At 42.4% G+C, this 13224-nt stretch overlaps 1 protein-coding gene across 9 annotated transcripts in view; it reads left to right on the top strand.

The window, feature by feature from the left end:
- Nucleotides 1–13224, top strand: part of Dcun1d3 (defective in cullin neddylation 1 domain containing 3) — a 42992-nt gene that overhangs the window by 23762 nt on the left and 6006 nt on the right. For 7 of the 9 annotated variants that reach the window (XM_021168737.2, XM_021168738.2, XM_021168739.2 and 4 more), the window contains exon 2: nt 11877–12412. In XM_021168737.2, the coding sequence (XP_021024396.1) occupies nt 11982–12412 (431 nt within the window). In that variant the 5' untranslated portion in view covers nt 11877–11981. Of the gene's footprint in view, nt 1–2233; nt 2262–11549; nt 11784–11876; nt 12413–13224 lie in introns of those variants that run through there. The other 2 variants (XM_021168741.2, XM_029479304.1) reach the window with 2 other exon arrangements.

Here is a 13224-nt window from a genome sequence, read left to right as displayed (position 1 = left end):
ATATGTTGGACACTATTTTGATTGAATTATCTGTTTATTTATCTCTCTCTATATTAATGTATCCATGTGCCATGTAAGCATTTATAAAAATGAATGTTAAGAAAATAAATGTGTATATACATGCACACATATATGGATTGTATATAATAACCCTTACAGGATATATAATAAAGACAGATAAACATGAACATTTTTAGTTTCTGTCTTAGACACCTGAATTCTTCCTAAATTGGCTTTTAGCACTTAAAGGGAAATTGGGTAATTGAAACCAAGAACTCTGGTCATGTCTAGTTTTTCAGTTTCATAGGATGTGGTTTAGATCAAATACCTTTTGAGCTGGAAGAGGATCGGTCATGTCATTATTGTGCAGCGGATTCCCGAAGAGTTTGCCGTCCATTCTGTCACATTGTGCTTGTAGGGTAGGAGGTGGGGTCCTCCTTGGGAACATGAAGATGAGATAGAATGTTTCCACAAGAGAAGGCAGGAGTGAGTACTCTAACTGTATTTAGAGGAGGGCTAGGATAGTTTTCTTAGCTTGTTAGTCATGCCATCTTATATAAATAGTATCCTAATGGCTCACCTAGTTGTAATGGGATTTGACAGCATTCATGGCCAGGGATCATTGCTCCTGTTGCTCAGCTGAGGGTACCATGACATACTGGGTTGAAACTGTGGCCTCACTCGTAAGCTGGGCAAGGAGCACGACACGAATCAGGAAGTCTAAGCGTTAGGTCGTGCTGTCTGTGCGGCTTTAGTAGGAGGCTGAGAAGTGTTACCTGTCTGTGAGAACTCTTTCAGTTGTGACACAAGCTGACATTTGGCAAATCTAAAAGGGAATTTATTGACTGGTATATTCATGAAGGTTAGGCTTTGATCTTTCTTGAGGCCATTGGAGTCAGGGTGTATATGATGTCTTCAAAACCCAGTTTGTAATTTCTCAGTATTGCCTTCCACCTAAGAATCTCATTCTTGAGTTCTGTATGCATTGGATTTGAAACTCACCAGGTAGAGAAAGTCGCTTTCTTCTGTAGACATTTTACTTTCCCTGGTCTTTCTGGTAGGGTGGCCATTTTCAATGCTCAATTTGCCTGTGTACCCCTGATAATATAGTTATTAGCCAGGAGTATTATAGGCAACATATGAACCTAAGTCACATGCTTCATTATGAATTCCACAAACACACAGACTTATACCAGGAGTTAATTAGAGGGGCAGGGATTACGTGTGAAACTTGGGTAATTATCTGATAGAGTCTAGATGGTGTGGAAATTTACATGGTTCTAATACATTCTGTGATGTCCTTTGATTCAATCTATAGCTCCAAAAGTGCATATGATAGGTCTGTGGTATAAATGCAACCCATTCACTGCTTCCAAGGCTCCATAGCCCAGTGTGCAGATAGTCCCTGGCTCTGGTTAGTCTGAGAGCTCGACTTTCAGCCCAGTGCTTAAAAGGATGAGGACTCATAGTTTTTGGAGGGTGGAAAGGGTAAGGCTTGTCTAATACTTAAAAAGTACATAGAAGAAGTGTAGATGAAACTGAAGGATAACATTTGAACCTCTTGTCTCTTGTCCTGTCAGTTACAGCTGTTAAGCTGTTGTGCTCACAGGAAGGCTGATACTTCTTTACTGGCCGCCTGGATATTTGTCTTGTCTTCCATGCTTCTGGAAAAGGGGGTGGTGTTCTGTTTTGTTTGTTTTAAGGGAAATTGAATAAGTTGGCAAATACAATATGTTGAAAGTATGTGTAGATCTAGAATAGATTTTTATACAAAATGTTTTTACATAATCTTTGATCCATCAATTTTTCTTCTTAGGAGTTATTCCCAGGAGATAATTATTAATGTTCTGGTTTTTAACTTTTTTTCTATTACCCTAGTATGTCTAGAATAGTGAATTATAGGAAGTAAGTTAGCATCTGAGAGTAAGAAATGAAAACCACAAATCACAGTGTCTGATCATTGAGATAGCTGTTTACAGTGGTTTAACACAGGGAATTTCAGTTTCTTTGCTCCCTCTGGAGTACAGTACCAGAATTTTGACAGATTGAATAGGATGTAAATAGCCTTATGGATTATATGTGACCGGCCTGGAGCATTAACAGCCATAACAATATTTTAATTTTTTTGTAGGGATTTAAGGTGGTAGCTCAGCCAAGTAACGTCCTTCCATGCAAGCTTGGAGACCTGAGTTCAGAAACCTCAGAACCCATGTTTAAAAAACAAAAATCAAAGAGTAGGGCTGTCAAGATGGCTCAGCAAGGTAAGAGTGCTTGCCACTAAAGCCTAATGACCCAAGTTTGATTCCTGACCCCATATTGGTGGAAAGAATAGAATCAACCCCATGTACACCATGTGTGTATACACTAACTGAACAGATAAATAGTTTTTTTAAAACCACAGCAAACAGACTATAGTGGTATGTATGTCTAATCCTTGAGCTAGGGAGGAGAAGACAGGCAGATGCAGGGGCTCACTGTCTAGCCTCCTTGATCAGCCCAAGAAATTGAGAGACCCTGTCTGAAAACAAAAGGGTTGGAGAGATGGATTAGTGGTTAAGAGTATATAGTGCTCTTGAAGAGGACCCAAGTCCTGTTCTTAGTACTCCTGTTGGCACTTACAGTTTCATGAGACTTGATACCCTCTCCATGCAAACCTGTGTTCACATGTACATACCCTCACACTTACATACATTCATACACATAAAAAAAAAATCTCGAAACCCAACCATCCAAACACAAACTAGGTAGACAGTGCCCGAGGAGTTCATGTGTACATGCACTCCCTCTACATTCCCAGCACACATCAGTTTTTTGAGAGGGAAAGATGTTTATCAAAAAAAAAATGTTGAGTGGAAAGGGCTGCAAAATAGGATGTAACTCCTTCCATGGATTCTAACCAGTACCCCCAGAGCTTCCTGTGACTAAACCACCAACCAAAGAATATACATGGTAGGACTCATGGCTCCAGTTGCATATGTAGCAGAGGATGGCCTAGTTGGTCATCAATGGGAGGAGAGGCCCTTAGTCCTGTGAAGGCTCTCTGCCCCAGTGAAGGGGACTGCCAGGACCAGGAGGTGGGAGTGGGTGGGTTGGTGAGCAGGGGGAGGGGGAAGGGGATACGGGGTTTTCGGACAGGAAACCAGGAAAAGGGATAACATTTAAAATGTAAATAAAGAAAATATCTAATAAAAAAAAAGAAAAAAAAAAAAAACAAGGAACAAAGCAACAACAACAACAAAGAAATAAGCATCTGAAATATACAGTGCACAAAGCCATCTTCCAACACAGACTTATTGGCATTGTCTGGATTTTGTCAAATAAGTGCTTTTGATTTGGCAGTAGTCATGCATGTTTCTGACTGGGTTACTGATGTGGTTGAAAGGAGGAATTCTTTTACTATGTAGGTCTTTTTTGTCCCTTTTTCCGGTCTGCTAGGCATTAGCAGTCAGCCTCCATCATGGGCCTCTAGGAAGGAATTGGTATGTGTGGTCTTATAATGGAGTTAGATTTTTCTCTATAAAGAATGAGGAAGCATTAGGAAATTGATCACTTACCATGTGATGAACTTGAGACTTAGAAGTCACATGACTCTAGAAACCACAGCTGTGCACTTGTGATCATCTAAGTATACTTTTAAGGCATTTGCAGGCAGTCATTTATCATTTTTGTATCAGGTTGTTTCCTCATCTTTTGAATCATTTGACAATCTGCTTTCTTACCTTTTACTAAATGCAAAAAATGTAATCTTATCTTCAGTTAAGTATTTTTCTCAACTCTTTAGGTGACCAAAAAGTGAACAGTCCACATGTTAATCAGATGTTTGAGGACTAATTAGCTATAATCAGCTAAATTCCTCAGTGGCAGATACCCATATGCTACCTAGAAGCAGAGAATTAATGTATAATCAGCAGTTAACTTCCAGAGAGGTCTACTGAGGTACCATCCCAAGGAAGCAAACAGCCTGTACACATAGAGGTAGTGTAGCAGGCATGCCATTTTTTATTATAGTTCCAGGGAGTACAAACCCAAGACAAACTTCTGCCTTTAAACAAGGAATGCCTTGGGGAAACCGATAAAGACAATTTGAATCTGAAGTGTTCAGGTTCATGTGTTTGAATATTTGGTGCCCACTAGGTGACTAAGGGAAGTTATAGAACATTTGGGACTGTGGCCTTGCCAGCAGGAGGTGGTCTCTGGGAGTGAGGATTTAAGGTGATGTGTGCTCCAGATTCCAGTCTAATTTCTCTGCTTCCTCATCTGCCGTTTTGTGAGGAGCTGCCTACGCACATCCTGCTGCAGTGGTGGACTGACTATATCTTCTGGAACAGCCAACATAAATCTTTCATCCCATTAAGTTCCTTCTGTAGGTAGTTGGTAACACCAATTAGAAAAGCAACTAATACAGTGGCCAACCCAGAAATCCACTGCCCTCCTAATCATGCCCCCTTTGCATATGTGTAGGTAGTCAGGCTTACTTTAAAATAGTTGTGATGGGGGAAAAAGCAAAAAATTTCACTGTGGACCAGTGATATGAGAAGGCATAGTTTTGGGTTATTTTGGGTAAACATGCAACTCAGTTCTAAAGCCTAGAGACCAAAATGCTTCATTACTTTGTGTATATTGTATGCATCTGTGTTGGCATGCTTGTATTATTTGACAAGTAGCCCTCAGACTAGCCAGCTACACTGGTCTCACTCCTCAGGCCTTAATTATATATATTGTCTCATGAGTATCTAGTCATTGACTTAGGGGATGGATTCTGAATGAGTTTGTCATGGTGTGGATGCCACTAGTGCCATTCACTTCATATCTTGATTTAGTCAGGGGACATATTACATGTGATATGTATGAACTTGCTGCCAAAGTCACACAGCAACCTTTTAACAACAGAAAAGTAACATCGACAGTATGTAGCCACAATGTAACTGTGTTAAAATGTTATAGTTTGTACATAAGTATATATGCTGTGTGTACTTTATACAGCTGGCAGTACAGGGTGTTCATCTGTGTAAGCATCTTCACGAACAAGCGAACACTTTCTCCACAGCATTAGGGTGGCTGTGGTGGCACTAAGAACTACATAATAATCTTATGGGACCACCATCGTGATTATAATTCATTACTGATAGAAACTTCATTATACAGGATGTGATTGTATTTAAGGTGTGACACCTAAAGACCAGTGACAAACTAATGAAAGTAAAGAAACGGTCTTGGGTCAAGTTGGAAGGTGTTAGTCATGTGACTCAAGGTTATTTCCTAGAAATATAATCAGTGCACATATTTCCTTTTAAAAATATTGTATCTTCCTTCATGCCTCTTTCCTTTTGCATTTTTGAGATTGTTTGGTGTAGCAAGTCCTACCCAGCTCTAACTGGACCTGCAGTTTTTGCTTACTAGTATAGGGCATTTTAGGACAAAGACACTGTTAAAAGCATGGGCATAGAAACAGACGGGTCTTGTTTGTTTTGGCAGAGGGAAATGCTTTCCCCACTAAGTAGCTCTGGTAAGATCTACGCTCTGAAGGTGATCTTCGTCAAGCCTAAGTTCCCAATGAGAGGAGCAATCTATCAGTTTTTCCTCATGATGTATGCAAGTTTCTAGAAGCTGTTTACCATTGGACAGGACACACTTTTCAGTCTTTTTTGAAAAGGTCACTCAGAACCTGTAAGCTGCCAGGTGGGACTAGGAGTCTCTGTAGTCTTGTTTAAAGACTTAGAGGATGGCTTCTGCCAGTACGGTTGGCTCAGCCTCTGGCTGCTGTAGAAAACTGAGGATTTCATGTTCTCAGGTCCTGGTCTTCAGTATTTGATAAGAAGTAAGAACATGAACTCAGCTCTACAAACTGTTTAGATGGATGCTGGAAACATGAATTTCATATTGCTATTATGTGGGAATGCCAGTGTTGGTAGCTTCTTGCTGCAGAATAGACTAACCATGGAGAAGGACATTGGGTTGGTGGCTTAAGACAGTCTTGGGGCAGATCTGACACTTGGTTGACCTGTTTTTGGTATAGCACTTGCCTGTTTCACAAGGCTGTTGTTCCTCGGGGTGGTAGGCTCCCTATCAACACCAATACAGCATTCCTCTGAGCAAGCTTGTTGACCCTAACTAGGTACAGCAAATAGCCACCTTACTCTGGGCTGCTTACTGGGTTGTGTGGGCTTGGGGAGTGGGACACAACTGCTTACCTCCAGTCAAGGTCTAAAATGAGGAAGGAAAGGGAAGACAGTAAACTCCACAGTGTGGTGTCTATCACCCATTGTTCAGATTGGAGTCACTTGTTTTTCTCCTTGTAAGAAGCAAGGGAGCAATTCATTATAACAGGAGGAAATTTTCTTGTCTTCAGAGGGTTCCAGATTAGAACTGCAGTTTTTCTTTTAAATGGCAATGATGTGAAGGTAGCCCCAGAATATTATACTTTGAAAAGACAAGTGAAGACCCCTTGTTTTAATGTTGGAGTCACAGAAACTCAGAGAGGCCAAATGGTTTGTTGAAGGGATACATTGCTTATGGAAGTCCTGGATGAGAGTCCAAGGTGTCCTTGGAATTTACTCTGCATATAGATTCACCCTGTGGAATACACTTATGTGTTGATAAAGAACATTTTCTTCTTGGTGCACCATTATCTTCCCAAGGGGTCTGGCATGCCCTGACACACATCATAGCAGAGAAGAGTAAGCAAAGCCAGCGATAGAGATCAGAGAGTGTGGAGTCAGACTGGTTACTTCAAGCCAACTCCCTGAATTTTATTATTTTCCTGCTTTTATAAAATGAAAAAAAAATGTTATCTAACTTATAGAGATGTAAGGATCCAAGTGTAATAGTTCACCTCAGTCTCAGTACATATTAAGTGTGGGCATGCGCGAAGGTCAAAGGTCAGTGTCAGGTGTCTTTCTGTCTATCACTGAGCCAAGAGCTTATCAATTCATTTCGGCTGGCTAGTCTGTAAGCCCCAGGAAGCTTCCCTGTCTTCACCACCTGCCCCCAGAACTGGGATTAGATAGACATGGCTTATCACACCCAGTATTTACACCCAAGCTGAAGTCTTCATGCTTTTTGTGGCTGACACTTTACTATGAGCCAACCTCCCCAGCACCCTGTAATGATTTTCAAGATATAGCTATTACTATATGTTAATTACATGGACCAACCATATTGGCTTTCTTTTCTTCCATTTCCTGTTTATTGTCATTTAAGAACCCAAACAAGACCCACCTTTCTGTGAAATCTCAGTGAAGTCTTAGCAGGCTGGTTTTATTTTGTAATACTGTTGTGTAGTTTCCACATCTGTAGAGCCTATAACAATTTACTTCTTAGGCTTGTTATAAAACTGCAGCTATAGCCCCAGACCTTATTATCCTTCTGAGTTGCTCTCAAGTTTTCTTTGTAGTTCTCTTATCTTTCCATTTTTTTCTGTCTCCATTTACATCAGACTCCAGTGAGGGTTGGTCCTCCACAGTGGTTTGGCTGAACAGCCAAGAGCAAGCCACTTGAAGACAGATTTGCCTGGTTGTTACCTCATGGAACTACCAAAGAGATAGGTGCAGCTGAAACTAGAGCACCTCCAGGGACCTGGGGCCTCTAAGGATTGCCCTTGGGGCCTAGTAGTGTCTGCTTCAGGCCTGAGGCTGGGGTTGAGTTGGGCAGGTAGCAAAGCCTATCCTTAGGAATGGTAGCCAGGGCTGGTACAGAGGAAGGATGAGTCTGGAGGCTGAAGTGCAGAGAAAGGAGGGAAGGAGGCAGAAGCAGCTGGAGGAGAAAAGCTGGATACTACGATGACCCATTGTAAGCAGAACAAAGTTCCTGACAGTAAATACATATTCAAAGGAGTATACAGGCGTAGAATAGGTACCCCAGTTATTGTATGTGTGCATGAGTGGTTCCCCCTCCCCTACTGAGGTTTTCAGTCACCCCTTTCCCTCCTCTTTTGTTCTTGGCTCTGTTTGACTCATTTGTGCCACAATGCTAAAGCAGGACAGCTGTCACTTGTGAGACATTTGATTTGCCCTGATAGAGCTGGGCTGGCTACTGAAGAATAATTCCTTTGGTAAAAGAAGCTTTGGTCTGTCAGTGACTGTGATAGCAGTAATAATAATGATTACAGAGGCGGACCCTTCACTGACTGCTTCTGTGCACCAGATGCATGGATCATCTCATTTCCTGCACTCAAGAGTCCTGAGGCACAGTGGAATAAGCTGCAGACAGGTCTGGTTAATAGATGCCCTCACTGTGATTCACCCAACCTCTTGATAACTGCACTGTTTTCTCCCTTCCTAGATAGCTTCTTGACCTCAGTGTGCTGCCATTTAGTTTCCTGGAACTCAATAATTATTTCAGAGAGCTATGTTTCTATACTGCTGTTATAATAACAATATACAATATAGCAAATAGAAAGTGGTAGTCATTACTAATAATTGTGTTGTTTTTGTAAACTTGGCACTGGAATGTCTAGATTGTGCAAAGGCTGTCAGCAGGTGGCAGTGAGAGGGAGTACAGCCACCTGGGAAGACACTGTCATTAACTGAGTGTAATTGCCTAGAAAGCTAGAGATCCTGTCTTTGCAGACCTATAGAGATGGATGCAAGATGACAGGAAAGCCTGCCTCAGGTTAGGAGCAGGGCATGGCTAGCAATTTACAGTATTTACCAGGCACAGCTTGATTTTATTGAGGATCAATCACAAGGAAACCCCCTTCCTGTGGAGAGTCTGATTCTCCACATGTTGGGGCTTTGGAGCTTTTGAATAGGGTCAGTAATGTGGTATGAGACTTTCTATGTTTTGAGACTGGGTTTCACTATGTAGATCAAGTTGGCCTTGAACTCACAGAGATCCACCTGTCTCTGCCTCCTAAGTGCTGGGATTAAACACATGCATCACTATGCCTGGCCTATTGTTATAATTTTTAAATTATTTATTATTATTGGTGAGTGTGTGTATGTGTGTGCACACAGACACTATGATGTTCTTTGTAGTGGCTGATGGTTAAGATCTGATATTCTAAGGTTGCTGTATCTGTTCCTCACCTCAGGGCCCATTCCTCAATATATTGTCCCATGATGTTTTGACAGATGTGGGTTCAGTTATACAGATCATGGTTTCTTGAACTAAACATTCCAAGTTCTGTTTGTTCTGTGATGTTGGATAAGTTTACTACATGCAGAGCCTCAGTTTTCCTGTCTTTAAATGGGGTTATGGTGAGGAGGGCACGGTGTGCTAGTGTTCTTAAAGTGCTTAGTTAGCATAGAGTTTGGCCCTGTATCAAATGCCAGGTAATTGATGGTTGCTGTTGTTAGCTAACAGCCAGTGAGACTTTGAAAGACTGAAGGCTCTGCCAGAAGGGGAAATAAACAAGCAACCAAGGAGCAGTGTCCACTAGCAAAGAACATACTGACTTCTGACTTGAGACCACTGCTCAACCCCTCCAGAATGGGAACCTTTTAAAGAAAGGAGCCATGATGGGAGAAAGCTGACCTTCTGTCACTGTGTGATTGATCATCTGTCCACATTGATTTTCCTCTCTCTCTCATCTGCTGAGCATGTTAAAAGCCTTCAGGTTTCAACTGGTTCCGCTGTATCAGGTCATCAAAAGATGCTTTTACATGGAGGCACAGCGGAGTAAATGAGATTTGGGCCTCTATGGGAGCCCCATCTGTTCTGCTCCTACCTGCAGGCCTTGGTGCCAGGCTTTGGAGGGAGCTGCAGTACAGAAGCATCTGTCCAATGGGGGTGGGGTGAGCAGCCTGGGTAGGTGGGTCAGATGCAGGGCAGGAAATCCTCTTACCTCACCCGGGTGCTGGGCCTCCTGCAGCAGGATCTGAGCAGCAAACACTGGTGAGTCAGCCAGCCTGGGAATTAGAGTTGCCAGTCTGTGAGCATGTGGGGTTTGTGTAAGTTTGGGCCTTTTGTTTCTTTCAGCAATCCAGTCTTTAGAAACACAAATCTGGAAACCAGACCCTCCACATGCTGTAGTCTTTCTTGTTTGGAGAGAATTCTGCTTGAACAATTCTTCTCCAAGAATTAACCCTTTGCCTTTTGAGATTTGAATTGGTTTCACTTATGGCTTACTACATGCTCACTGTAAAACAGCCTGTGAGAAGCCATGCTTGGGTCTGTCACTTTTCACAGCCAAAGCACTTTTAAGAGTTTCTTTGTGTGTTTTGTTTTTGTTTAAGCAAATTGAAACTGCCTTTCTTTTGAGGGCATGTGTAGACATGTTTTTTGTTTCTGAGGGTGGAGAATAGGACACACCCTTATAGGAGTCTGCCTAAGTACAGGAATGATTGTGGTTCTTTTTAGATGACTATACTCTCTGCTTCCTTTTAGAGAGAATTCCCTTTGAAGATAACTGCAGTTTATCCAGGCACTGTTTGGTGGAAGCTGTTTAGTTTTTTATTTGTTTTTGTTTATTCAGCTTTTCTTAACAACTGCCCTTTGCCCTATTACCAGACTCTTAAGTGAGCTCTGAATTTGCACCCTGAAGAATCATGAAGGCTCCTTAGAAGTGAGAGGCCCAAGTCTGACTGGCACTGATTTTTTTCTAGTGTCTGCTTTCTTTGCTACATTCTACATACTAACAGACAGTGGCTGCCATTGTTCTAACACTTAGCAGAAGTTTGCAAGTATTAAATCATAAATGGATTTTCTATTATAACAAAATAGTTGATGGTTAATAACAAGTCCTAAGTAGACAGTATTGAAAATTGCTTCTGCTTTTGTTCACATATTTTTAGCAGTTCATATAAAAACTTAGTTACATCTCTTAGACATTGTATTGGGTGTGGAGACACACCTAGGTTGGGAAAGTACCTGGAGTACAGGCTCTATGTAGGTGGGTGGAACAGGGTGGAGCTGGGACGGCACACCTTTGTGAATCCAGCACATTGATTGCACTTTGCTGTTTGTCTAGGCCCCTGCTTGTAGTTTTGACACTTCTTACTTCACCATTAGACCATTATGAGATTACAGGTGGCTTGGATATGGCCTCATCTCCATGTTACTAGAATCCAACTTGACAGAGTACAGGTGAGGGGTTACTTTCAGGAGCATGAGTAACCCTAAAATAGCTACAGCATCTTATTACTGAAGACTTGATGGAAGTTTCATCCTGGAGTCCTGCTTTCAGTTAATTTTCCATATGTAGTACAGCATCTGTAAGGGGATCGGGGAGGAATGGTTGTGGTGAGGTTCCTTTAACTCTCCTTGCTTCCATCCATTACCATTATCATAGACTTAGCTACCTCTGTATTGTTCTGCTCAATTAGTTGCCATGGCTACCAGGCCAAGGTAATTTATCCTCCAAGGTGTTCCTTATGTTGTGCTGAGAGTAAAAGATTGTAGCAATCTTTGTTGAAATCTGAATGTGTAGGTATTAGGTATAGAACCAGATGGTAAACTTGTGGTTTAACTCAGGTCCAGATAACTCTTTTTTTTTTTTTTTTGGTTTTTCGAAGACAGGGTTTCTCTGTGTAGCTCTGGCTGTCCTGGAACTCAGTCTGTAGACCAGGCTGGCCTCGAACTCGGAAATCTGCCTGCCTCTGCCTCCCAAGTGCTGGGATTAAAGGCGTGCACCACCACGCCTGGCCAGATAATGCTTATGTGAAGGCAGAAGTTGACAAGATAGATTTCCTCTGGAACATTCTGTTAGAACTGTGTAGACTTTGTGTTCTCTTATAACTTATGCTACCTTAAGGATTTTAGGAATTTCCTATGCTGGTTCTCCATATGCCCCCTAGCCACCATATCCAAGGGTAAGCATCCCACAGAGCTGATTTACAGGAGAGGTAGGTAATGGTGAGCTGGGGTAGGGTTCTCTCCCCTGGCTCGTTGTTAGCTCAGTGAAAGAGAGTGGTAACTATTTTGTAATTTCCTTCCAGGTTGTCTGGCTCCTCTAACTGATGGCATGTTGAAGTACATGGGCCAGTGGCAGCGAGGGCAATTGATCCAGAGGGGTCCACTCTAGAGGCCAGGGTACTACCACCATGGGCCAGTGTGTCACCAAGTGCAAGAATCCTTCATCAACCTTGGGCAGCAAGAATGGAGACCGGGACCCCAGCAGCAAGTCACACAGCAGGCGGGGGGCTAGCCACCGTGAGGAACAGGTGCCACCTTGTGGCAAACCAGCTGGGGATATTCTTGTCAATGGGACCAAGAAAGCAGAGGCTGCCACCGAGGCCTGCCAGCTGCCAACTTCTTCTGGAGATGCTGGGAGGGAGTCCAAGACCAATGCTGAGGAGTCTTCTTTGCAGAGGTTGGAAGAACTATTCAGGCGCTACAAGGATGAGCGGGAGGATGCAATTTTGGAGGAAGGCATGGAGCGCTTTTGCAGTGACCTATGTGTTGATCCTACAGAATTTCGAGTGCTGCTCTTGGCCTGGAAGTTCCAGGCTGCTACCATGTGCAAATTCACCAGGTTAGTTACAGATGCTTTCATGTCACGAGGGGAGCAGAGGAGGAAAGTGTGACACTGGATAGCGGTACCAACTAGGATAGAACTGGGATTGCTTCGCAGGTTTGGGGCAAGTGGCCGCATCCTCTTTCCGGCCATTTTCTCTAAGCTGAAGTGTTCTGAGTTGTAGTTCTAGTCCAGAGAACTTCCTAGACTCCCCTAAGGAATTACGTTTTCTATCATGCGTCTGAAACTTGTAGCAGAACTACTATGTGTATTTCTCTTAAGACTCAGGTATTTGTATCTCTGTAAAGCTTCCTTGTCTGACATGTGCTATTCTGTTTTCCTCACAGAATAAAGTGCTGCCTGATTGATAGGTCACATTTTGTATTCATAAAAGCACTAAGAGGCAGTCTGAGTTATTAGACACCTACCCTCTGCCTAAAATTAAATAAGGACTAAGCAATGTGAACACTTTTGCTAAGCTACTGCTCGGCCCCACTGACAGTGGCTCAGAACTTGTCTCTTTCTCCTTTGCATGTCCGTTTAGTCATTTATCTGTAGTCTGCCAGGCACTAAGGTGTCCAGAGTAACTGTCTCTGGGAGATACCTCTGCCTCTCTTGGATTGCTCAGCTTCTTTCCTTAAGCCAGGCCTGTGTGCAGCGAGAACAGCTGGCTCCAGTTATCAAGTAGCAGTTGCACAATTTGTCAAAGTTATGTATCCATATTGGGGTTGTTTGTTTGTGTATAAGAATATGTCAGAGTCTTGGAAGACCATGGTTTAAAGAGTACAGAGTTATGAATAAGAACTGACTTTATTTTATTTTATTTTTTT

This window comes from Mus caroli, chromosome 7 (assembly GCF_900094665.2).
Source record: "Mus caroli chromosome 7, CAROLI_EIJ_v1.1, whole genome shotgun sequence".
Lineage (NCBI taxonomy): Eukaryota > Metazoa > Chordata > Mammalia > Rodentia > Muridae > Mus > Mus caroli.
Note: the sequence above shows the minus strand (reverse complement) of the source record. Positions and strands in the feature narration are given on the sequence as shown.